Below are 27,047 nucleotides of genomic sequence, written 5' to 3' on the forward strand. Positions count from 1 at the left end.
AACTAAGTACATAGAAAACAAGAGGTTAAAAATATTACTGTTTAGTAAAGGCAATGCATAGAACTAGAAGAGTAGGTGGGGTTTAATAAGTATCACTTACTTTTGGACACAATGTCGGTGTAGTTAAAGGGTATTAAAAAAACAATCGCTTCCCTTTTTTCAATATAAACCCAACCGTTTTGATAGAAAGATAATACAAAATAATCCATTTCATGCTCAAGCAATGACAATAAGAAAACAATATTGATTTTGAATCTACTCACCCCTCCAGAGCACAACAGCTCGAGACCTAGCCCGTGTGGAGAATTTTGCTCTACCAGGAGATTAAAAAGAACAAACCTTCCAAAGTACTTAAAATCTTGTGTATAGACCCCATAACGTTTAGAGTTTTTGATAGGGGAAAAAAGACCTTCTTATAGATACTCTAACAAGGTTTCTAACACAATCCTAGCCAACTGAGAATTTTTTTGTATCAAAAGCTTTGTAAATCTTTATCAAAAAGATATTGAAAAAACGCTGAAATTTGTCTAAATTCTAGATTTTGAAGGGCACCATCCTATAATGATTTTCATCTCAGTTATTGGACAATATTTTTAATGTTCAATCAAATCAAAATAAGACCTTAAACATTCCTTAGAAACTTTTCAGAAAATTACATAAAAAATTATGTCACATAAGTCTATAAAAAGACAAAAAAAAATCTACAGTAGTTATTTAAATTTTCAATGATTCAATATAACCATATAATATCATTAATTACCTAAGATTAAGATTTCATTTAAAAAAAGACAATGTAAAATATGTTCATCTTATTGATATGATGTACACAAAGACCTGAGTTGTAGAGTTGACATGCATCTAAATTTATTTCAATAATTTTCTGACATTTATCTCCTCATGCAATTTAACTGAACCATACTAAACTTATCTTTTTTAATGTTTTCCAATTTAAATTTTTAATATAAACTGCATTTTCGTCTCTAGCTTTTTAATATTAGGTATTTATCAGTTTAAATAATCGTTAGAAAAAAAATTACATAAGAGAAAGGGGTTTACTTTGTAAACTACTTCGTGAGGGCGAGGCGAGAATTCTTTACTGTCTGGTCCAACAACTGGGAGGGTGCAACGTTTTCCTTTTTTGTCTAAACACGTGGGGTATTCTAAAAAACCCTTATTAAAAAACTATTGTTTGGAAAACCTTATTACTTAAGAGGGAGATTTTATCAACATAAGATAAATGGAATGATTTTTTTTCTACATCAATTTAGAAAAATGACATTTGATGCTATCCTAATTTTAAACTTTGTTTTTTTAGCAGAATATTATTTCCATAATTGATTTAATCTATCCGTCCGTACGTCCGTAATTTTCTCAGATGCTATTTAAGAAAAACTTCTTTTTTTGTGTAATGATAACCCTTACATAAGATCATTCAGTTATAATTTACTTGGTCCGTCGGTCTGTCAGTCATTATCTTGAAATTATTTTATATATTTCTTGTAGGTTGCCACAATTGCACGTCCACCGGTAGATCCGACACACAAACAACCTTCTACTCTTTCTACAGGATATATCATCTGCATATATCAGGTAAATGTATGGTAGAATTGTCCTACATCTTTTGGACATACAATCACGCTTTTTATAAGCGAAGCTTTTCTATAATTAGGGCCAGTCCATTCGTTCGTCACGTACAGTATCTCTTTTCGTTAATTTAAGCAGGTTAGAATTGTCCTATCGATTTTAAACTTTGCATCGTGATTCCTGTAGTAGTTGTAGGTACGATTTAGAAAGAGTAGCAATTCTATAATCGTTGCTAGAATATCCGAACGTTCATTTTATTAACAATTTTTAATGTGATAAAATTACCCGATTGATCTGAATTTTGTAATACTGCTTCTTTGGACAACAAAGCACAATGTTTTAAGCGAAGCATCTCTATAAACAAGTCCTAAAAATGTAAGTATGTCCTTAAACAATATCCTGTATTTAAACAGTTATTCAACAAATTTCAGTTATTCAGTTCTGACACTATAAGTGTAAATGTTCGTTTGTCCTACCGTTTTAGAGCTTCGCTTTTAGTTAAATAGTATAATTGAGTGGTCCTTCACTCATTTCAAAACATTTTACATTTGTATTGTATACATCTGTCAAATACTTGATGTAATTGCCCTACAACTCTCAAACATTCATCAACTTTTTCTAGAGGATAAGTATATAATAAAATTGTCCTATAGATCTCAAACATTCATTCATAGCTGCTATACTAACTCGCATTTTTAATTTAGTATAAAGTATATTTAACTGTATTTAGAATATTTTGAAGAAATTTAAATAAATTGGCAAGGTTTAGTAAAGGATTTCAACACAAATATCCAGAAATCTTAAGGGATAAGACATTTGACGAAAAATTAAGATAATCTAAATTTCAACTTCTTTAGATCAGAACTATTGGTAAAAATGTTTGGACACTATAGGTTTGTACAACTAAATCAGGATTTTCAGTCCCCTATGAATGCGATATCATACTTCTAAAAGTTTGGGTGTTTGGATCATTTATTGTCCAATGTTCCCTTCCTCCCTGCAAATATCCAAAACTTTATTTGAATTTTGTGCAATAAAATACAGTTTTCATTTTCTTACCTGCACCTACAGATTACAAACAATCTAGAACTTGGAAGATTTTTAAAAAAAATAATATTTCGTTTTTATTATCAATAAAAAAGATTTTTACTATAACCAAAGAACACTTTCTTCCAATTTAGCTATCTAGATATCCATTTACTACCTTTCTCTCTGTAGCTAATTTTCTATCTGATTATCTATTCATTCATTTATATTTTAAACAGATATTTACGTAAGGATTCTATGGGGTAAGATATAAATACCCCCCCCCCCATAATGCTTAAACATTATTGTATCTACCCATAATTAGACTATCCTTCTGTTTATATCTACCATCTATCTAGGTGTTCAAAGGGGACGACGGTGAGAAATTTGAGCGTAATTGGTTGTACTGGACTGGAGCGAGGATGCTTTACAAAAACCTGCCAAGGTGGAGTGATTAGTTATTTAGCAATTTTTTTAATTGTTTGGTAAAGAGTATCTTGCTGAACAAAAATATAAAGTATTTTTTTTTAAATCAGTCTGTCAAGAAGTACTTACTAACGGTTACGTCCTTATGAGCCTTTAAGGGCACTTGAGTCAGGGTAGAGGGAAGTCACCCCCCACCCCACCCCTATTTATATTTTTTAGTTTTAAAAGAAAAACTATTTTATTATAGTGGTGATTTCTCTTTAGGATGGGGGAAGGGTGGAGCTTCCATCCTCTAAAATAATTATAAACCTTCCTAGGAACTATGAGAAGCTATATTTTAAAGGATTACCATAATGGTTCAGCGGTTAGCGAGATATATATAATGATATATATATTTTAATTTAGAAATGTTGGACTGAAAAGATTAACCCTGCACAAGTCAGCAACTGGACCTAATGTCAACTATATTCTTCTTGTGGAGTGTAGCCATTTCTTAGATAATATTAACCAGGTACAATAGTGTAGCCATTTCTTAGATAATATTAACCAGTTACAAGAGTGTAGCCATTTCTTAGATAATATTAACCAGGTACAAGAGTGTAGCCATTTCTTAGATAATATTAACCAGGTACAATAGTGTAGCCATTTCTTAGATAATATTAACCAAGTACAATAGTGTAGCCATTTCTTAGATGATATTAATCAGGTACAATAGTGTAGCCATTCCTTAGATAATATTAACCAGGTACAATAGTGTAGCCATTTCTTAGATGATATTAATCAGGTACAAGAGTGTAGCCATTCCTTAGATAATATTAACCAGGTACAAAAGTGTAGCCATTTTTTACAGTCTTTTGTTTGACAGGTTGCTAACTGTTTGCTTATAAGTGATTTATTTTTGTTGATCATAGTTATTTTTTTAATAATGGCGCGAAGCTTCGGAAATTTATGATTTTGTTTTTGTTTTAGGCAGCAAACCTGTTACCCGTGCTGAGAGCTCGTATCTGTGGTTATACTGGTATCTTTAGGTAATAAGCATAACTAAATCAGAGGCATTAAAAATTAATGGGTGGATTCATCTCTCTTTCCTCCCCCCCCCCCCCCCTACAAAGTTGTCTATACTTCCTTGATGCATCCCCCATTTCGTTCATATTACTTAATCTAAATTTTAAAAAAATTGAATATTTTTATCTACTTTAAAGATTGAATAGTAATCTTTTTATAGAAAAACTAATCTTATTTATATTTTCAGAATTGTAGAATCCTTCTGACACAGCGGGGCCCCTCCCTATCCCGGAAAGTCGGGGGAGGGGGGCGCCCCTAACCACCATTCTGCCTCTCCCCTCTCCCCCCTGGGTGTTGGTAAGGTAGGGGAGGTCGTTGTGACTCCCCCTGCCCCCTCCTCCCCCGTCGAAGGTGCCTCAAACTCACCCCCGCAACCTTACCCCAACTCTATAGAGGAAAAACACAAAATTGATATAAAGATGATATACCTCAATCAAATATCTTACCTCAAACTAATCATAACTAATGACGTTAAGTTTCTTTCAATGACTTTTTGATTGAGAGATAATAAATCTTTGTCAATCGACAAAGGTGGGGGAAATTCTTGAGCCATAAATAGGCGCAACTCATTAATTAGATTAGAAATTTCAAGTACAGTTTTTTTCCAAAAAGTGTTGGATGTCTGGAGGTTTGTTAGCCACGAAATTGTGCAATATTAATATATCATACTAGCGGATAAGCCCTTAGCATCTAGGAGCTCTATATTCGAAAGGATACCCAGACTTTTTATAAATATAAAATAGCCTAAAACCATCCCGGACCTACATATAAGTATAAGGACCATATCGGTTCAGCGGTTTGTGAGATCCTTCGCTACAGACAAAAAAAAGCTTACTAGTTTATATAATAGGATATAATCTATGATCTAAAGGTAAACTATGCAGTAGAAGACGTCAACTTTGTGTTTATTTGGACTAGGTTAAGAAATCAGAAAGTAGCGGATTTTTTGCCTCACTGTTCAAGTCCTAGCGGAATAATTATAACTATTTTGATTTTCTTTTTTCATACGTGCTCACAATATACAAATTTAATAGAGTTTTTATTATTATTTATTAAGTTTTTATTTCATTAGAAGTATTGGGTGGAATTATATTTATTTAAGGTATGCATATCTCCTACATAATAATTACTTTTTTCCTTAATAAATAGGTATACTTTTTGTGTTTTATACATACTTCTAAAAATCTACCTTTTTTTTCTTTTGGACATACCTTACTTTTATATAATTCAACCAATACCTTACAACAAAACGTAGTGTCAAAAACTCTAAAACCACCTCAATAAAAGCAATAAACAAGAATAAAATGCGCGAAGCAACTAAGCAAGCAAATGTGACCTTTTGTAACCTACCCTTTTCTGCTAATTTAAATTTATAAGAAAATAGAAATGTAAAGATACTCTTTATGGAAAAATCAGTTAGAAACCTGAAACCCCAGTGTCAAAATATTTCAGCAGAATAATATTTATACGCTTGCGTCATATAACAGCTAGAAACCCGGTTCCCTTTGATCATTATATGATTATATATAGTCATTTATTTATAGTCAAACCTTATTTTTAAAACCTCTGTCAAAAAATATAACTCTTGAATAATGAAAAAAAAACTAAATTTCTTCTGTACTACCCAGGTTTATTCAAGTAGACTTGCAAGGAAAACATTAATCTTCGAAAATGATAATTTTAACTCGAGTTTGCTTTGAATAAACCAGGATATTCCTTATTTTTATGAATCAAGTGTACAAATTTAAAGCACTATCTCATATCATAAAAATTATATTTCTCTCTATGCATTCCCCGATAATTTTAGATTTTATTTTTATGTATCATTTAAATCTAAATTTGTTTTTTAATTATCAAATTTTGATGTTTATCATTAGATGTTAATTTTTTTATTTGGGGAAAAACGCTCAAATAGGATTAATCAAACAAAAATTAAATGTAATTGTATGCGTTTTACTAAAAGTAAGCAAAAAAAACAAATGTATATTCTTAAAAAAAAAGATTTTTTAAAATTCGATAAACTGTTTTACTCAACATTTTGACAAAACAACATGCCAAATTAAATCTTTTAATGATGAAAAAATCCTGTAAAAATGTTAACATTCGTTACAAATATCATTGAAATATTTATAACATTTGTGATGAAATTTTTTAGATTCGATAGATAGATATGTTTTTGGTTAAAAAATTTAAAGACTCTTTCTAAAATGAGCAAGAATAAGATTTTAATAAAATATGAAAATATTGAAAATTGTGATTATTTACTTTATAGATTGTTAAAAACCCCTTTGACTAATCTACAGAAATTGAAGTAATTGGCCATTTTATAAAAAATATTTTTATTCAAATAATCAAAAATTTTGACATATTTAATTTCAAAATATTCAAACAATATTACCTTTTTGTATGTAAGGAAAAAAATAATTAACATCTTTATGCTAAATCTAAAATATTTTTGTATAAAATGCCTATTGTATCTATTTCTGTAACGAGCCGATGTTATGTATGTGTGTGTGTATCCCTTTAAAATTATCTCATTCGCTTTTTACAATGAAAATTATTTTCATATATAAAAATGTATGATAAAATAAATACCAAGCCTGAAAGGAATGTTTGATTATTATTTTCGTGAAATATTATAACAAGGATGACAACATCGAACAGTAAACCTTATTGACTTCGTCGAAGGAAGCTCTTTAGTCTTTATAGAGCCTATAAAAAAAAAATACGTCATAATGTAGCGAAGCGGCGTGAATCCTACGATGAAACGGTTAGCAGAACGAGTGCGAATTATAGAGTAGCGTCACTAACACTCAAAAAGATAGCTGCTCATATAGAGCTCCTAAAGTAACAAGCACGTTCGTGAAGAAAGTCGCTCAAAAAATCAGCATGTGACGTCATAAAAAAGAGGGATTATCAATCTTTTTTTGGTTTTTTTTTCCACTCCTTATCCCTTATTTTTATGATGTCAGAATTTTTTTAGCGACATTCTTTACGTACGAGCAGGTTTTTTTCTAGGGAAGGATCTGAAAACAAACCCCCTGAACTGGGGGAAGTGACCAGAATTCAGTCTGGCATCTGCCCTAGATCCTTTCCCAGCACAGTAGGACTCTTCTGGTGTGGCTCCTTGGATCATTGATGCACGGTGCAGGATGGACAGCAGGCACGTATCTGGTCTCCCATCCCAAGGATCTGCTTTTGAATTAGCAGCTGATAACTTTTTATTTTCAAAAGGGAATAAGATAATAAATCAAACTAGTTTTTATGATAAATGCAATACCTTATAAATAGATGAAATTAAAAGTCGTATTCTTTAAACAGTCATAAGAAAAACAAAAAATTCTTCAATATTAATAAGTGTGGTGTTTTACTTTCATCAAAAATATTACCAGCTTCTAAAGCACAATTGCCTTTATTTTAACCTAAGCTTTTCTCTTCTGTTAGTAGATAGATGGATATAATAGTCTTTGTTTTGATAATTTGTTCATATTAAAGCAGATATAAAAGTCAATTAAAGCAATAAAAGCCAATATGATTGTAATATTTGCTCATAACATTAAAAATTTAATTGATTTAATTGAAAAAATCAACAAAAATTAAACAAAATCATAGAAGGGTTATTAACATAAGATTTTATATAATTTTTGTAGATTTTATATGTGATTTTGGAGGATTTTTCACGAAAACAATTTTGCCCACCTAAGCGATTAGTGGGGTAAAGTTTTTTTAAGAATCCACCTCAGGAATCTGAAGGGATAAGACAATGGCCAAAAAATTGATGTACATCCACAAATGATGAAACTAAAAACAATTTGGGGATTTGAAATTTATCTTGAAATAACCATGTAGAAATTTATGATAGTATTAAAATGCAAAGACGAATCATAGAGTAACTTAAGGAAATAACAGGTAAAAATAATCCTCACTTTTTAAGTTAAAAAATTACGGACAGAAAGACAAATGGACAGCATTGTATCATTTAATAAATCAAAAGTTTTATTTCTTTAGCCTATAAATTACAATTTCACTACAAATTAATTTTAAAGCGAGTATTTTGCACATTTAGGATGTATCTGTTCGTATGTTCCTCCAAGGACTTCATGGGTGTGTGTTCCTACCCCCAGAGGCATTTAGAGTCCAAACAACACATTGTTTTTTAGAATATTTAACTACCAAATTTGTATATTGATCTCTTTTAAATAGGAGGATTATATCAATAATCAAAACGTAGGAAGTAAGTACGTACAAAAGTAAGTAAAATGTATTCAAACAAGGATGGCAACATCCATAAAAGCGAAGGATGCTGTACGTATTGGTGCAAAAAATGGGGACAAATTTCAAATTGTTTTGGCGTGTGACGTCATACCCCCATCTCTTTTCTAGGGGGTTTCTTTCCTCTTTCCCTTTTTTTCCCTCACTTGTGACGTAAATAAACAGCCCCGTCAAATCAATTTGAAAATTGTCCCCATTTTTTGCACCAATTCGTACAGCATCAGTCTAAATAAACAAAATAATAAGTAAATTTGTGGAAAATACATTATATTGTTTAAGGACATGCTCACATTTTTAGGACTTGATTATAGAGATGCTTTGCTTCTAACATTGTACCTTGTTGTAATAGGAATCAGTATTCCAAAAATCAGATAAATAAGATAATTATGACATACAAAAATTTGTTATCAAAAACGTAAAAAATCAGTATGTTTTTTTAAATGAACTTACGGACTTTCTGGTAACGATTATAGAGTTGCAGCGCTTTTAAAGTCTTACCTAACCGTTATAGGAATCACCATTTAAAGTTTGAAATCGATATAACAATTCTAACCTATTTAAATTAATGAAAATAGCTAAACCTTACGGACATACAGACCGACTCACATTATAGAAAAGCTTCGGTTTTAACAATTTCATCTGTTTCTTTAAATGTAAGTAAATAATGTTCAATCGGCCTAAAACTGTGTTCGCTTTTATGGATATTGTCAACCTTATTAATATATTTGTTTATTTATACTATTTGTATACAAACAAACGTTGTCAAAAAAAACGTGAGTTTATTTGGTATTATATTATATTCATCAAATTCTCATATATGTTATGCTTTGACCCAAAAGAGGGTATGTATTTAATTGGCTATGACAATAGCCGATAAATGGATGTACATCACAAATGATGATAACCAAAATTAAACCGTATGTTTTAAACATATTGGTTAACAAGTTCGAACACTGCTAGCTTGAACTAACCGATCATTATTTGATAAAATTCCCAAAAGTTTCGAGATATTAAGCTTCACCCGACGGTTTAACGGGCAGATATCGTTCTATTTTAGACTAGCGGCTACATGTATAGCATTTAAAAGCTTTTTACTCGGAAGGGGAAGATGGGGACAAAAAACTAGCTATGTGAAGCTTAGAAAAGAATCACAACATTCATACATACTTACGAACATAAACAAACAGTAAAGAGTGGTTGCGCTCATAAAAAATGGTGGACTGAACTTAATTAGATAAGGACAAAATTATGAATATTTAATGAATTGCTTTACAGTTTTATATTGTTCAGTCAGTTGGTATTCATAAACCTTTCTAATGACAGTGTTATTAAACCTTAATTGTTTAATGCTTTTTATATGCGAATAAAGTGATCGATTTAAATATGGTAGTACATCTAATTAATTTTTGGTGGATTTTTTTCTTTGAGAAGACTAAAAAAATTAATCATTTACATAAAAAAGAAATACTTTGTGTCTTTGTAAAAAAAAACAAGTCCTTGGCCGATTTTTTTTATTTGGGGGTAAGTTAACCCTGTAGTATCCGAAATAGCAGAAGGTAGGGGGGCTATATGAGGACCCCCACCCCCCTTTATTACAAATTTTTTAGGATATTTATCGGAAAAGGGTTCATAATGCAGAACCTAGATTAAGGTTCACAAGGGGGTGTAAACCATTAGGAGACGAAAAAAAATTCTTAGGGAGTGGTAGCACTCCTCTACACCCACCTACCACACGCCACTGCGTAGAATTAAAGAATTAATATTCAGAATTCATCCAGTGGCTGGGGAAAAAATGTCTTACACGTTTGCAGATGATCCTAGAAGTTACTCCAGGTTTTTTTTATTTTACCATTAATTATAGAAAGACTAGATGAGCTATCGCTTAATTAGACCAATAAGAACATAGGGAAGGAACATTCCGGCCATATTATTGGTAAGAGAGTGTAAGCATTTTGCTAAAGAGCCATTTTTTATCCAAAAATAAGTATTCTTCCTAAATTATCTTCTAAGTTGAACGGCTAATTGTGTCTTTTTGACTATTTATGGTAATTTGTTTGTTAATTGACGGATTTTCTATAATTTCAACAATAAAAGGAATCAAATTAAAATAAAATGTGAAGAAAAGTTGTAAAATAGTTATTCCTCATTCATTAATCATGGTGTTTTTGTAAGTTTAACTTTATCAAAGTGTTTGATAAAATACGCAAAGAGTAAAAAGACCAAGGACGGTACATTTTAGAATTACGCTCCCTCGTTACTAGTTTCAAAGTCTTTAGAACTTTTTTATTATTGTATAAACCTTCTGAACCCAAACTTTTTCACCAATAACTTAGAACATAATATTGTTTCATAATCTGTTGGCTTTTGGACTAACAAAAAGTATCTTAAACTAGTTTTGAATGCTGCCGAATAGCATATTAGGTAGACATTTAGGAAGATCTAAATGTTTCTTTTTCAGGGATAAGAGTTATTCAAGGGATCGTGACAGAAATGATAATTATGACAAGTATGATAAAAACAAAGGTATAATATATTTTTTTATTATAATTTAACTGAGTCGTCATCATAGATTTTTATACTTCCTAAACAAATCAAGTTTTGAAATTGTAAGTACCTTATTCCTTATATAAGTAAGTCTCTTTGTAGGGAATAATCTCACTAACTGCTGAACCCATTTGGTTTGCATTAACCATGAAGCTTTCTTTAGGTCAAGAAAAAGTTTCTAAGATTCTAAGAGAAATTGCTCCAACAGAGAATAAACAAGGATGACAACATTCATAAAATCGAGGAACATATTCACTTGTAGATTGTCAGAACTAGATAAGCAGAATATAAAATCATAAGTCTAAACAAAACTGTAAGTAAATTTTTTGCCTGCTGATATGCAGGATCATATAAAAAAAAATTTTATAAAAAAAAAAGAAAAAATTTGCTTACTTAAAATAGACGTACGGACCTTCTGGTAATAATTATAGAGTTGTTACGTTTCTTAAATCGTACCTAATAGTTCTAGGAATCATCATGTAAAGTTTCAAATCGATTGAACAATCCTAACATGTTTAACGAAAAGAGCTAACTGTTTCGAACGTAGGACGGACAAACACTGGTTGTGGTTATAGAAATATGCGCTTTTAAAAAGAGGCTGTTAGTGGCGTAGCTGCTGGTAAAATACATAAACATCCTACTACTTTAGGATAATTATGTAAACACATGTTTATATGCATTTTTTGCATTGGATAAAACAATAAGGCTACAATTTTATTTTTGCTGACGTAAATGGTATTGGGAAAAAATGTCTTTGGTCATTATTTATGCTTTTAAAAGTTCGGAGGATAAAAACAAATGTATGAATTAATTTACATTTTTTTTTACTTCATTCCACAAATATAGTGGCTTCAAAACTAGAGATTGTTAGGTTGTTCCAAATATTTTTTTTCTTTTTTTTGGGGGGGGGGGGTAGTTGTCAACCCCTTTCATTCACCATCCCCCCCCCCTTCCCTTCGAACAAAAAGCCAAAAATCTTCATTGGACCATTACTAAATTTCGTTGAATATTACTAGGCTTGGTTGTTTAACAAGTAAATGAAATAGCTGTTTATGCTTTTTCTTTCAAGAAACTGATGTGATTTAATTTGCCCAACTATTTTAAATGAGTTGGTAATTGTATACTTGAGGTCAATTTCAGGTATACAGGGATTAGTATATTTATCTCAAAGAAAGTGTCTCAAGACCCTAGAACCAAATCACCCATCCTATCAACTAAAGATTACAATCAGGGTTCGGAAGCCGCGCCTCAGCCGCGCATAAGCCTCAGTTTTAAACCTGCTTGTGAGCATAAAAAGAAATTTCAGAAAGAAGGATTGTCTGCTAAAGAGCAGTTTTATACATCCAGCTGAATTTTATAGTGATAACATAAAGATTTCACTGAGGCTTGCACGCGGCTTACGCGCGGCTTCCGATCCCTGATTACAATTAGGACAAAGAGAATCATTTTTTGCGTGGATTTTCCGTTAAGGTTTGTGTTCTAAAACTTTAAAACAGGAACAGTAGAGAAAAATTTTTCACTAATGATTCAAAATTGTCTAATTTGGAGAGAAATAAATTTTGGCGAGAGCGTCAGTTCGGCCGACATTTTCTCTCAAATCCATGCTAAACCCCATTAAAGCAACTGTTGTCCAAATGCTAAAGTTCTACTCCTATTTTAAAGTATTTAAACACTATATTTAAGGAAAATCCGCGCAAACAATGTCACCCTTTGTCGAACTTTTATCTGCAAGAGTAGATATTTACAGTTACAGTCACACATCTGACATATAAATACATTTACTAAAAATGTACTAAAACTGCTTTCGCACGTATAAAACTTTAAACAATTTCTAGGGGTGAATTATCTTGGGTAGTAGGGTTACTTTCCTAAAAATTAGTAGTTTAAATCCATTACAGAACCAAAAAAAGTTTTACTTTAAAGGAATGCCCTCAGCGGTATCTTTTTTTTAGAAGTTACTTTTACCATAATCCCTGAAAAGTAGACAGGCCGCAAAATCACCAATAGGAAATAGGGCAAAAGTCTCAAAATTATTTTAGAAATAACTTTAGTTTTTAAATTAACCTACACTTTTGAAACTCGTATATATATATATTGAATTTTGAATTATATATTACTAAAAAAATTTACGGGTAGATTTTGTAGAGGTTAAAAATCCCCCCAACCCTTTCCCCGGAAAATAGCCTTAAACCTGTCCGAAATTAAGAGATATTTTACTATACAAACATAAATACATTCAGTATATAGGACGGTAAACAGACTTTAGTGAATTACTCCCCTTATCAATTTTAAAATGCATTGACTTTTATGAATAATTAATAATGTTTTTGGTTTAGACAATTCCAGCCCAAGAACTAACAACAATAATTCTTCATATAAGGTAAATTATAAACGTTTTTCCAGTAAAACTTTGAATCCGATTCATTTCCACTGAATTAGAACTGATTCTAAGCCATATCAAAAAATAATCTACGGTATTATTTACAAATTTCCACGAAAAATAAAATAAAATATAAATCATATAATATAATCCTTGTTTTATTGGACAAAAGCTTTTGGCCCCTCAGGGCTTATAAAACAGTAATCGAACCTTCTTTAGATAAATAATAAGGCTAGATAAGGTAAGGTTGTTAGGATGATTTGCAATATGTGCTTGACAACCAACTTGTCAACTTGAGACTCTAGGTCCCTTTAATCATATTCATGGAGGGTGAAAACAGTAAAACGTCAATAATACTAATATCCAAATTTCCATACGTTGGCTTTAAAGCTTTTAGTATTTTTATTGAATTTTGATTGGTTGGTTCCAAAATAGTAGAGTCCAAACATTTGTATTAATAATTTTAATCTACAGAAGAGGTAATCTTGTTTATCATCTTTCAAAATTTGGCCATAATTTAATTGTTGTTTTTTTAACTACACCGATAATATCGAACCAAATCATTTCATTTTCAAATATTTCCTTCTTTTTAAACCCTCCTCCTTTTAAAAAGCGAAGCTTTTCTATAATTCGGGTCAGTCTGTCCGTCCGTCTTTCGTTAATTAAGGCGTGTTAGAATTGTCCTATCGATTTCAAATTTTGCATGTTGATTCCTGTAGTAGTTAGGTAGGATTTAGAAAGCGTAGCAACTCTATAATCGTCACCAGAATGACCGTACGTCCATTTTAAACATGTTGATTTTTAACTTTTAACATCAATTTTTATATGACATAATTATTTGATTTATCTGATTTTTGGAATACTGATTCCTAGAACAACAAAGTACAATATATAATAAGCGGAGCACCTCTATAATGAAGTCCTAAAAATTTAAGTATGTCCTTAAACAATATATTTAAGCAGTTTTCAATGAATTTACTCAAAATTTTCTTACGACTTTTATACATTAATATTCTGATTATTCAGTTCTTACACGCTACAAGTGTTAATGTTCGTTTGTCCTACCATTTCAAAGCTTAGCTTTTATGGATGTTGTCATCCTTGTTTTATTGCATTTCTTTGTATAGGAGCCAGGATATCACCATGCAACTGCTGCTCTTTCATCTGCTGAACGATTTAGGTATGTATATTATTTAATAAACTATATTCATTTTAGCATGTAAAAGATTTTAAAACTTTCAAAGCTTTAATAATAAGTTTACCCACTAGATCTATCCCTGAAGGCTCTGACAATGAAATCCACTCAACCAACTTTAATTTGTACTTTAAAGAAATCAATTTAAATCAAAGAAAATAAATAAATCTAAATTATCACCATAAACCACAAAAATGAGTGTCCATGCACATTTGCAAAAATAGTAAAGTTATGTTGCCACTCAGGCTAACACAGTATGTATATTATGGTATTAATAGTGACAATACATTGGCCTTTAAACAGGAACAACTCATGCACATTGAGGATTATAAGGCTTCTTTGCAATTAAGTTGTACAATCTATAATCTAAACCTATTGATAACACAGCTCAATTGAAATTTAATTAGATAAGGACAAGATTAAAAGGGTAAATTAAGAAAAATAACATGAAATAAATATGAAATATTTTAGCTAAAATGTTAAAACATCTAAAATTGAACATGAAAACTACGTGTTAGTCTTGTTTTGCATATTTTTCCAGCCTGCAATTTGTTTTTCTCCCAGTCATTCAAGTGACTTTTTATTAAAAACATTATGATTCTTGATTTTAATAAACAGCACAGTAAAATCCATAGATATTGACGTTCATAAATACAAAAGTAATAAAATAATAGAAATATAGAAACTGACAAAATAAGTTACAAAGCAGTTCTTATAAGCAAAGGAAATTTTCTTTAAAAGCCGCCCAAAACAAAATTCAACTCTATAAAAATCACCACTGCACATACTATTATATGAACTAGTAAGCTTTTTTCTGTCTATCTATAGCGAAGGATCTAGTTAACCGCTGAACAGATATGGTTCACTTTTGTAGTAAAACTTTTTATAGGTCCAGGGTAGGTTTACCACCCCCCCCCCCCCCAACCAATGAAAAAGCTTCGACGTTCTTGGACAGAAAGGCTAAATAGTCTACTCCCCCCCTCACCCCTCAAATAGGAATTACCCCCCCCCCCCAAAATAAAAAAGCTTTGACGTCCTTAGACAGTCTGAAAAATTGAACCATGAAGTCATTACAGTCATATATAGGAGCCATAATAATAAATAAAATTTTATAACATAACTGAAATTAAATAATTAACTTGATGTTCATTTTAGAAGAAGAATGGCTTATGGAAGAAAAGGAGCAACAGAAAGGTAATTTAGAAAATCTAATTTTAATTGAACATAATCATCCTTGTCGAGTATATTTCGATACTATTTTTTCAAAATTCTCTTTTATTCGTATTGTTATTCTTGTTTCAACACTTTTTTCAAGAAAATTATAAAATTGTAGTTCATTATAATCAACTTATGAATAATTTAACACCAAATAAATTTGCAATTTACTGCACATAAACAATAAAAGAAAGATTTAAGTATAGTCAAATGTTTTTGTTTTTTTTGTTTGCTGTGAATATTAACTTTTAATAGACAAAGATACGCTACCACAAATCAAAGACAGTAATAGGTATAAACCTACTTAATAGTATATTCCATACTTATGACATTGTCAGGATTTAAACTGAATGTAAAATCATATACATATTGAAGGTCATGGGATCTTTTGTCTTCAATTTTTTTGGTTCGCAAACCTGAAAAAATAAAGTTTAAAAACAAAAACTCAATACTGAGGTTATAGATTGAATCTGATAATGTCATAGAGATGGAGTGTGTTTTTCATCAGGCCCAACGAGTAATAAAAAATAAAAAACTAGATTTATTTTTACTATATTATAAAATATTTCTTAATCTATCTAGGTGATTCTTCGTATTATTACATATAATATTTTATTGTTATAGTCCAACGAAGTCTCCAGAACGCAGTCCACCTAGAAGCCCACCCAGAAGCCCGCCAAGAGAAAGCTCAAGGAATAGTGTAAACTTACAGTCTTTGATACCCTAGCAATAAAGTAGTAGAATGATTGCCTTTTCGCTGATATATATAGTATAAGAAAATAAAAAGTGAGAATCTCTGTTTTTAGAATAGTGTTTTAGTCATTTATCTGTTTTTTCTTCAAATTAGAAACCATAATGCTTTGAAGACACATTTTAGAGAAAAAACTATACAACTTATTGTATGCAGCTAACTTATCTACTTCGGTAAATCACCTTTAAAAAAAAATGCATGAAAAGCACTTGAAAAAATGTTTTTAAAGTTTTATTTATAAGTTTACCTTAATTCTTAAGGCTTGATTCTCCTTCGTATCACTCTATAGAAAAAAGAATTCCTACTCCCCCCAGGTTTTGCTAACATTTTATTTATAGACTAGCGGCTACGCCCCTAGAGGCATCTAGGGGCAATTGAGAAAGGGAGAATTGAATCCCAAAACCCCTTTTTATTTTAGATTTTTTTTAAGTAAAAAAAATTAGGGGGTGGATGGGTTGGAGGCGACACACCCTACCCCATCTACATTTTTAATTCTAGTTAAATTCTTTTTTTGGGAGGGGTTATTTTTTTCCTTTGGCGTTTTCTTCTTGGAGGGTGGTAGTACCCTCCCCAAAAATAGTTAAACACCTTCCCGGGACCTATGATAAGCTGACCTGTTAAGAAGAACCCAATCGGTTCAGCGGCTAGCATGATCCTTTGGTACAGACAAACAAACAAACATCCATTAACTTCATTATAAGGATTTCACATTAACAAGGAAGGAAAAATATCTGAAGATAAAGTATTGTGCATTAAACTTATTAAGTTATTTACTTCTTGAATCTTACATCTAATTAGCATGCAGTAATTGTCAAAATTTCAAATATATAATAGAACATTCATCTGAATAATAAAAGAAATTAAATTTGTTTCTCGCCAAAATGTTTTTTGCTAATAGTTTACCTTCAGCAGAGCTGTTTTTTTTCTAAAGATGGTGAGGAGCTGCCCATAATCAATTCGCTAATTTTAAGTGCAAATTTTATGCCACAAACCGTTTAATCGTTAATAGCCCTTTAAATCTGTTTAACAAAATGTTTCTTTATATACAAAAGAGAATGTTGAATAAACTCTTTTAAAGGATTCTCACAAGCTCATTTTTACCACTAAAATTGTTTAGGTCTCCTCCAAGAACTTATTCCAGCAGACATCCTCCAAAATCTTATTCTCCAGGTAACAAGATAAATTTTGCCTATAAAAAAAACAAGCTTACATCAGTTTGAATCAAAAAATCATGATAATGTGATATGAGTAATTTCTACATGCGGTTAAGCCCCACACATATAGGAGCTATATATTAAAGAGAGGGGATAAACAAGATTAAACAACAACTTGTATTTGAGTGACAAAAAAAACATTTACAAAAGCTGTTTGATTTTCAGGAAATTATTTGAACATTTATCTAGTGGCTCAAAATTATTATTACAATTTCCTAATTTAGAAAGAGGAAAGTATGTATCAAGAGCTTGTTCACCAGTTAGTTTCTCTAATGAAAGGTAAAAATTCAAAAAATTCAAAAACACTGTAAATTACTTTTCAAAAACTAATTGTACATCACCTATAGCTGCACTAAAAACTGCTATTCAAAAACCTAATAATAATATGAGGATCACTGTCATTAATGGATAACTAGAATCAAAGCCAAACCTTGAGCCAAATCCGCAGCTGCAAAGCTTGAATTAAACAACTTATTAGAGATATCTCAGGAACTTTTCACAACAACTGAGTCTGACAGCTTCTTTAACTTGACTGAAATTTAATTATAAACTATATAATTATAGAAGATCCCCAGAGAGAGGAAGGTCCCCAGAAAGAGGAAGGTCTCCAGAAAGAGGAAGAACTCCAGACAGAGGAAAGTCTTCAGATAGATCCAGAACACCTGCACCTACGTCATATCAGGAGTCTTCAAATAGACAGGACAGCAGAGATTATCAGGAATAACCTTCTTGAAATACCTACTTTGTGATATTCTAAATACTAATACAGTTCAGTGTAAACTATTTCTCTTCTCATTAATTTTTTAAAAATTTGTAGATGATTTAATATTTGTCTTGGGTATTTCAGTGGTTAAAAATTGTAGGGATACCCACCTCAAGACAAAGAGTCTCCATATGATCATTCCTCCCCTATTCATACTTCTTCAGGGAACAGGAGATATTCTCCAGAGCGAAGAGGGTACTCCCCAGAGAAAGATGATAGATATGATAGAAGATCACCGGAGAAAAGATCTCCTGAAAGAAATTCATATGATAGAAGATCTCCTGAGAAAAGATCACCAGATAGAAATGGTTATGATAGACCTCCTGGGAGAAGAACCCCTGATTTTGATGATTATGGTAGAAGATCCCCTGAAAGAAATGATTATGATAGAAGATCTCCAGAGAAGAGTAGTTATAATAGAAGATCCCCTGAAAAACAATCTCCCGATAGAAGAGAATATGACAGAAGATCCTCAGACCGCTATGATGAAAGAAGATCACCTGACCATAGGTCACCAGAAAGAAGACCCTCCCCACCCAAGTCTCCTGATCGTTATGAAAGAAGACCCACACCTCCAAAATCATCTGACCGCTATGATAGTCAACCAACACCCCACAGGTCTCCTGAAAGGAGGGACTCAGGAAGACAGCCAAGTGAACGCCAGTCCACAAGTCCCCCACAGCAGTCAAATCCTGGTAGTATAGGAAGTGGAGATAGCAGTAAATATAGCAGGTAATTATTATGCTGGCCTAGTGAATCTATTACTAGATAATACTGCATGATACTTGGATGTATAACACTGGTCTTATCATGATTGAGTGTAGAATTCATAAAATATTTAGGATGCTTTCCTAAAGTGTAAACTATAGCTGTATTAAGATTGTTTGCCTAAAGAACAAATCTTTATACTTCATATAATTTTTTAATTTTTTATTAATTTTTCTTTTTTTCAGGCATTTACAAGAAGACAAGAAAAGAAAACCAAGGTGAAAATTATGATTTAGGGACAGCATAAAGTGGCACCAAAAAATGACGTCATATTATAAAGTTGACCAATGAGACGCCAGTATACACTGTAATTAACCATTGGTTATTTTAAGGTGCCTCTTTACGCTGTCTTTATGTTTTACTTAAAATTTTGTTGAAAAATAATTTGCAACAGTGCAGCTACTGCATAGATCGCTGTTTCTCTCTTAAAAACAATAAAATATCTTAAATACATACATTTGAATCAAAAGTTAGATATATTAACGTTTAAGCATCATATTTATATAATTGAATCTAAAAAAAATTCTTTATTATATTTTGCTAAACCATAATTACTAATGTTAACTTACAAACAAAATATAATTTTTCATTATTTTTACATCTAGGTCTCATAGATCAAGTCTTGATGTGAATAAAGAAGAAGGAAATTTATAGCTTTAATTAATTCAGTATTTTTGGCATTAATTTTCAAATTAATGATTTCCTAACATTTGACTTGGTAATTTGATGTGTTTTTGTCATTTATCATAAATAAGTTGTAATTTGAAATAATATATTTACATGAAATTTTTGTAAATTCACCTGTCAATTAGATCTTTATAAACAAGGATTGACTGTTTTGTTGGCTATGAGGGGCCATTAGAAGCATGCAGTAATTGTCTACAAACGATACTCTTTTTAATTACTTTAATCCAGCAAAAATGAATCGGATACGAAGCCAAACTGGAAAAAGTTTAGGGACTTTAATTATTTTTTTTATTTTTCTGAACAAACCATTAGTGTTTAACCTTTTCAATAATTTATATTTCCAGAAGGGGTAATTATGTTTAACATAAATGGGGATGTTTTTCCCCTTAAATCGTTGATAATAAGCTATGAATTAAGCAGAAGAGAAAGAATTGACCCCTCATGAGAGATACTTGAGAAGAAAATCTTATGATGCGCAAAGGTAGGATAATCGATATATTATTACTTGGATGTTGAAACAGATTTTCATGTACTCTGGTAAAGTGATATACGCAGCTGGCTAAAATAATGGTACCCAACTCAATAACCCAATCCCCTCCCCTCCTACTGGATGAACAAACTACCTAATAAATTAGGTATATTTTAGCAAGCTAAATTTTCCGCTTTCAATATATCCACGTATATCCTATATTACAGTCTTGTTAGTCTAGCAATTTAAGATTGCCGTGTAGCTTTATTTATTTACTAACGGATATGCCTTTAAAGGTCTCTCATTAGATTGGAGTTCTTTTTCTAGGGCGATTTTTGGGGGGTTAATGTAAAGATTAATGCATGAAAAAAAACTTCCGGGGACCTAGAAGACTCACTGTATAGAAGAGCCAGTTTGATACAGAAGTTAGAGATACTTTTCGGTATATATAGACAGACATCTTGTTACTCAGTATACTGGATAATTAGAAAAATAAACCAGTAAAATTTTCAAGGTTAATTAAATACAATTTGCATCAACTATCACCCCCCAAGAAAGCGACGCTACAGCTTCTTAGGTTAAGGAAGAAACCAATAAAAATTAAAATTTATTTTCTTTGTCCTCCAACCTTTGATTTTACTAAAAAATTTATTTCTCATGTGAGGTGCCACAAACTAATTATAAATTTTATTTTTAAAAGCGAAGCTTTTCTATAATTAGCATCAGTCTGTTCATAAGTCCGTCCAGTTTTCTATTTCAAACTATATTTTGAAATTTTGGAGGGGGTTGTAACCCCCCCCCCCCCAGACTAATTCAATTCCCCTCCGCACTGCAATGGCCCCTAGAGGACTCTAGGGGGCGTAGCCGCCGGTTTAATATATTCAACATCAGTTTTAAATAAATGCTTAAAATTAGGTTTTTTTAAATTAGGTATTTTAAAATTAGGTATTTTTAAACTTAGTTATTTATAGTTAGGTGTTTATAAAATTAGGCATTTTTAAAATTAGGTGTTTTGTCACATTAGGCATTTTTAAAATTAGGTATTTTTAAATTAGACATTTTTAAATTAGGTATTTATAAATTAGGTGTTTTATCACATTAGACATTTATAAAATTAGGCATTTTTAAATTAGGTATTTTTAAATTAGGTGTTTTGTCCCCACTCCAAATTATGTATGTTTCAACAGTTTTATTTCTCTTTGATTAATTTAATTTATAATTAACAAGATCATTTCATGTAATAGCATCAATGTTAATTTAAATAAAAAATAAATTTATAAATTGTCCGTTAGGTCCGATTGACTTATCCATTTTAGAAAAGCTTCATATAGAGTCAAGGATGGTTTTAAGCTTTTTTATATTTAAGACTTGGGTTGGTTGAAGGATTTTTTTGTTCCCTCCCTCCGCTTTTTTTCTGACCCCTAGATGATTACATAAGAAAATATATGGGGGAAACCACTTAAAGATCTTCTACCAATTGTAGTATAAACAAGGATGACAACATCCATAAAAGCGAAGCTCTGAAACGATATGACAGACAAACATTAACTTTTGTTGAGTGTCAGAACTGAATATACAAAATATGAAAATATAAGGTTTGACAAAATTATACGTAAAGAAGGTGTATTAACTTTTTTGCTTTTTATTTAAGATAGCTAGCCGGTACTTTTAGTAAGTAGTAGATGTAAAATTTTTCATAGAATTCAGATATGCAATCGGTTTTTTTGTAGACCTCTTATTTTTTAAGTAATTTAAGTTTTTTGTAGAACTCTTATTTTTTAAGTAATTTAAGTTTTTTAAGTCGGTTTTAAGGTACTAAAACGCAACAAAATAAAAGAAGAAAATGGCCAGTATAAACAAAAATAGTAAGATCTTTAATTTGACACCTTACTTTTAAAATTCTGTTGAGTAATTATTGAAAAAAACTATTTTTTTAACCTCGGTTTAATAAAAACTTTAAACCTTAATATTTTCTCAAACAGACATAAAAACATGGGTTCATATATACCTTTAGAATCAGAAAAATATTACGAATCCATTCTAAGCAAAATTGAAAAAAAGTAAAAACTTAAAAAAATAAAAAAGGCCTAAAATATTATACTTTTACAGGCAACACTTAATTGTAACTATTAAACTAGCCAATCGAAAATCTCTAAAATTGACGAATCAAGAAGCTTCACCTCAAAACTTAACCAATGGAATTGACAAAAAAAGGATAATGTTCAAACAATATATACAATAGATACTACAATAAAAATAGTGATACTTACATAACATGTAAATAATGAAAAATTATGAACAAGTATGCTTCAGTCTGTTAATAAACTTCAAAACAATGCAGTTAAAAATGCATTATTGTTTCTTGAGTTAAAAAAATATCTGTTACAGTGCATGTACATTTGTTTAGGTTTTGTTCAGGTTTTGTTCAAGAGAACCCTTTAAAGCTGAAAATTATGATTCTTAAAATAAACTTATTTTTTTTATTATAGTTTTATAAAACTTTTTCAATTTTGCTTAGAGTAGATTCGTAGTATTTTTCTGATTCTAAAGGTATATATGAACCCATATTTTTTATGTCTGTTTGAGAAAATATTTAGGTTTAAAGTTTTTATTAAACCGAGGTTAAAAAAATAGATTTTTTCAATAATTACTAAACAGAATTTTAAAAGTAAGGTGTCAAATTAAAGATCTTACTATTTTTGTTCATACTGGGCATTTTCTTCTTTTATTTTGTAGCGTTTTAGTACCTTAAAACCGACTTAATTATTTTTTTTAAAACCTTAAATTACTTAAAAAATAAGTGGTCTACAAAAAAAACGATTACATATCTGAATTCTATGAAAAATTTTACATCTACTACTTACTAAATGCACCGGCTAGCTATCTTAAATAAAAAGCAAAAAAGTTAATACACCTTCTTTGTTACAAAACTTCTTAAATGCAGAATTCTGTTTAAGGGCATACTGACATTTTCAATACTTGATTATAGAGATGCTTCGCTCATAATATTGTACCTTATTGTAATAGGAATCAGTATTAAAAAAATCAGATCAATCGGATGTTTTTATCACATAAGAAATTGTTCTTAAAAAAGTAAAAAAATCAATATGTTTAAAATGGACATACGGACATTCTGGTAACGATTATAGAGTTGCTACGCTTTCTAAATCGTACCTAACTACTACAGGAATCACCATGCAAAGTTTGAAATCGATAGGAGAATTCTAACATGCCAAAATTAACGAATAAAAGCTAACTATCTCGGACGGACGGACGTACGGACGGACGGACCGACCCTAATTATAGAAAAGCTTCGCTTTTTAAAAACTAGAATAAAAACTTCAAATCATTAAACGTTCCAACTTCTGTTAATTACGACAGTCGAACAGATATACGCAGATTACAATTACATAAAAGACTTGCTGGTAAAAATTCCAAGATTCTTGCAAATTGACCAAACATAGTTAATAATTAATTGCTTTATAATTTCAAAGTTTATTGCACTTATTTTTCAATTATTAAGAATTGATATTTCAATAAAGCTTTAAAACAAATCAATTAGAACCAGTTCCCAGCCATACCGAAAAATCATTTATAGCATCAAATTTTCCACAAAAGCTATCGATTACCGAGAATTAGCCTTTATAAAATTTAGCAGCCGTCCATGTCATTTTTGTTCAAAATAGATGACTTAAATTAAAATTAAGAACATGTCAAAATAACTTTTTTGCATTTACTTTCTTTGATTGGTTTTTAAATCAATAATTTATAAGTTTTGTACCTTGCAAAAATACACAATAAGCAAAGTTAAAATCAATGTAAACAAGGATGACAACATTCAAAAGTGGCGAAGCACAAAAATCACGTTTGCTCCAAAACTTTTTACACAGACGGACATACATACAGAGAAGTCAAATTATAGAGTAGCTTTGCTAAATAGACATAACTTAATAGGAGTAGTGTTGTAAACAAGACATAAGAAACGATTTCCAGTTACTTACGTGGACATTATGACCAACATTAACTACCCTGACAAAATCTTAAGCAAATTTCAGATATACAACTCTAATCTAATACAATTATTAAAAGTGGTCATTATTATCAAGATAACGACATATGATAGTCTAATGACTTTATGACTATACGTATACTTTGTTAATACAATAACTGCATAAAATCTTCATATTTTTCTATTTTATGAACCTTTATTTTTGATTTATGAATCGTGTTAAATATATGGTCATTATAGATTTTCAAATACTATATTTAAATGTTAATAAGAACTTTAAAACAAATTATAAAAAAAATACAAGGATTGCAACACTCACAACAGCGAAGCTAAATAGATCAGACAAACAAATATTAGCTAATGTATAGTAAGAATGCATTTAATATTTTTAATAAGTTTGAACGAAGATCTAATCTAAAATTACTCAAATATACATACATTTTATACCTGATTATAAAAAAAAATGAAATTTTAAATATGTCTATCTATTATCTATTCATTTAGTTAATCTATCGATTTTTTTTATTACTCATCTAGCTAACCTATTTATCTAGCTAATCTCTCTATCATTGATATATTATCTATTTATTTATCTAGCTAATCTATCTATTTATTTAGATCTCGTGCAAGCAGTCCCAGAGTAGACCTTGACAAAGTTAGATCTTCAGGTAATATTAATCTACCCTTCTGCCACGTCCTTTTATACAAGCAAATTCAGAAATATATGAAATTTTTTTATGAAGTTCTTTCAACAAGTGGCGTGATTTTTGTCACCTCAAAACCAAAATCTAGGGTGTGTAATAAGAGATATAAGTTTTCCGGAATTGTAATGTAGGGAGTAGATTTGAAATCTGCATCAAATTTTAAGGATTTTTTATAAAATTCGTTTTTTGTATAATTCTTTATCTAAAAGCGGAAATACAAATTAAGTTAATTAATTTTGGCATCCGTGATTGGTGGATTTAAAAAATCTGAGCTCTGATTGGATGTCATACATCATTCAACCAATTAGAGCGCAGGTAGTTTAAAATCCACCTATCCTATTGGTCAAAATTAATTAACTTAAAATGTATTTTCGCTTTTAGATAAAGAATTTTACAAAAAACGAATTTTATAAAAAATCCTTAAAATTTGATGCAGATTTCAAATCTACTCCCTACATTAAAATTCCGGAAAACTTATATATCTTAGTGTGTAATAAAGACAACAATATCAGGGGGGGGGGGCGACACTACCCAAGGGGTATAGTCATCTGCATTTCTCCATTACATATTATTTTTTTAGGATATGGAGTAGTAGACCCAAAATACAAGAACAGAACCCCTCCACAACAATCCCAGACATCCTATACTAAACTACCTCCTGTGTACCACCATTAATAGAGAATGTACATAATATATCAGACAAAAAATTAAATATTAATGTGGTCTAAATATGAACAAATACTACAAAAATATGGTTAAACGAATGGACGATGTTAATTATCAAGCAAATTTTATTGGTCATAAAAAAAGCATTAAATCACTAAACCTTTCCACAATTAATATATATATTTATCTTTAGTAGCATAACGTCAAACTGATTTACCAAATAAATATTTAACAAGGTGGTCTTTGGTTTGTTGGATATGTTTTTTAATAGCATCCAAAGCGTTACGGACTGACTGACGGACGGACAGACAAAGTAAAAAGAGAAAGACCCAGAATCATAAAGGAAACAAACCTCAAACAATTATTTAATGAACAAGGATGACAACATCCATAAAAGCGAAGCACTGAAACGGTAGGACAAACGGACATTAACACATGTATAGTGTCATAACTGAATAATCATAATATAAATGTATAAGAGTCAAAGCAAAATTGTAAGTAAATTTGTTGAAAAACTGCTTGATTCAGGATAATGTTTATAGACAATAGACATACTTACATTTTTAGGACTTGATTATAGAGTTGCTTCGCTTATTAAATTATACTTTGTTGTCCCAGGAATTAATATACCAAAAATCAGATAAATCGGATGATTAGATCACATAAAAATTTGTTGTTAAAAAAGTAAAAAAATTAACATGTTTAAAATGGACGTACGGACATTTTGGTGATGATTATAGAGTTGCTACGCTTTCTAAATCGTACCTAACTACTAAAGGAATCACCATGCAAAATTTGAAATCGATAGGACAATTCTAACATGCCAAAATTAACGAAAAAAGCTATCCGTTACGGACGTACGGACGGACCGACCCTAATTATAGAAAAGCTTCGCTTTTAAAAAGTACACCAAAAACATTAATAACAAAAATTCTATTTCTAAGGGAGCTTAGTATTGGCATGTTTGAGGCTTCTTATTTAAACAAGCATACAATTGTAATTAGGCTTTATAATATATCTAATTCACACATCCCTCAATTATAATAGGGTTGTGTTTTTTTTAACTTTGCTCTTTTAGGAGGTGTAGAAGACACCTATTTAGGTGGATAAATTTAATCGGGTGGATACACCCCCTTCTGCACGCCAATGATGTCAATTGTATTACTGGACAGTGTAAATTGTAATTGTAATATGTATATAAATAATGTTTTGTCAGATAGTTTATATTTTATACAATAAATAATGAAAAGAAATATGTTTTTATTATTTAATGTAATTTCTGAATTTAAATGACCTTTTTTTATTGAGT

General features: G+C 30.5%; 2 protein-coding genes across 6 annotated transcripts in view; both read left to right on the forward strand.

Moving 5' to 3' along the window:
• The window catches only part of LOC145318892 (uncharacterized), a 108,430-nt gene extending 103,939 nt beyond the window's left edge, over positions 1-4,491 (forward strand). For all 5 annotated transcript variants that reach the window (XM_080160569.1, XM_080160571.1, XM_080160566.1 and 2 more), the window contains 5 exons: positions 1,504-1,590; positions 2,970-3,055; positions 3,442-3,547; positions 4,006-4,064; positions 4,289-4,491. In XM_080160569.1, the coding sequence (XP_080016695.1) occupies positions 1,504-1,590; positions 2,970-3,055; positions 3,442-3,547; positions 4,006-4,064; positions 4,289-4,307 (357 nt within the window). In that variant the 3' untranslated portion in view covers positions 4,308-4,491. The remainder of the gene's footprint in view (positions 1-1,503; positions 1,591-2,969; positions 3,056-3,441; positions 3,548-4,005; positions 4,065-4,288) is intronic.
• Positions 4,492-10,165: 5,674 nt separating this feature from the next.
• On the forward strand, positions 10,166-26,944 carry LOC145320038 (uncharacterized). The gene is made up of 12 exons (XM_080162477.1): positions 10,166-10,206; positions 10,832-10,896; positions 15,648-15,686; positions 17,576-17,628; positions 17,897-17,951; positions 18,237-18,376; positions 18,536-19,167; positions 19,389-19,421; positions 19,809-19,844; positions 20,309-20,371; positions 24,987-25,036; positions 25,653-26,944. Exons 1-12 carry the CDS (start codon positions 10,166-10,168, stop codon positions 25,745-25,747), a joined length of 1,302 nt encoding a protein of 433 aa, XP_080018603.1. The 3' UTR covers positions 25,748-26,944.
• The last annotated feature ends 103 nt before the right edge of the window (positions 26,945-27,047 follow it).

This window comes from Acartia tonsa, chromosome 5, assembly GCF_053477335.1.
Source record: "Acartia tonsa isolate MP-2025a chromosome 5, ASM5347733v1, whole genome shotgun sequence".
Lineage (NCBI taxonomy): Eukaryota > Metazoa > Arthropoda > Copepoda > Calanoida > Acartiidae > Acartia > Acartia tonsa.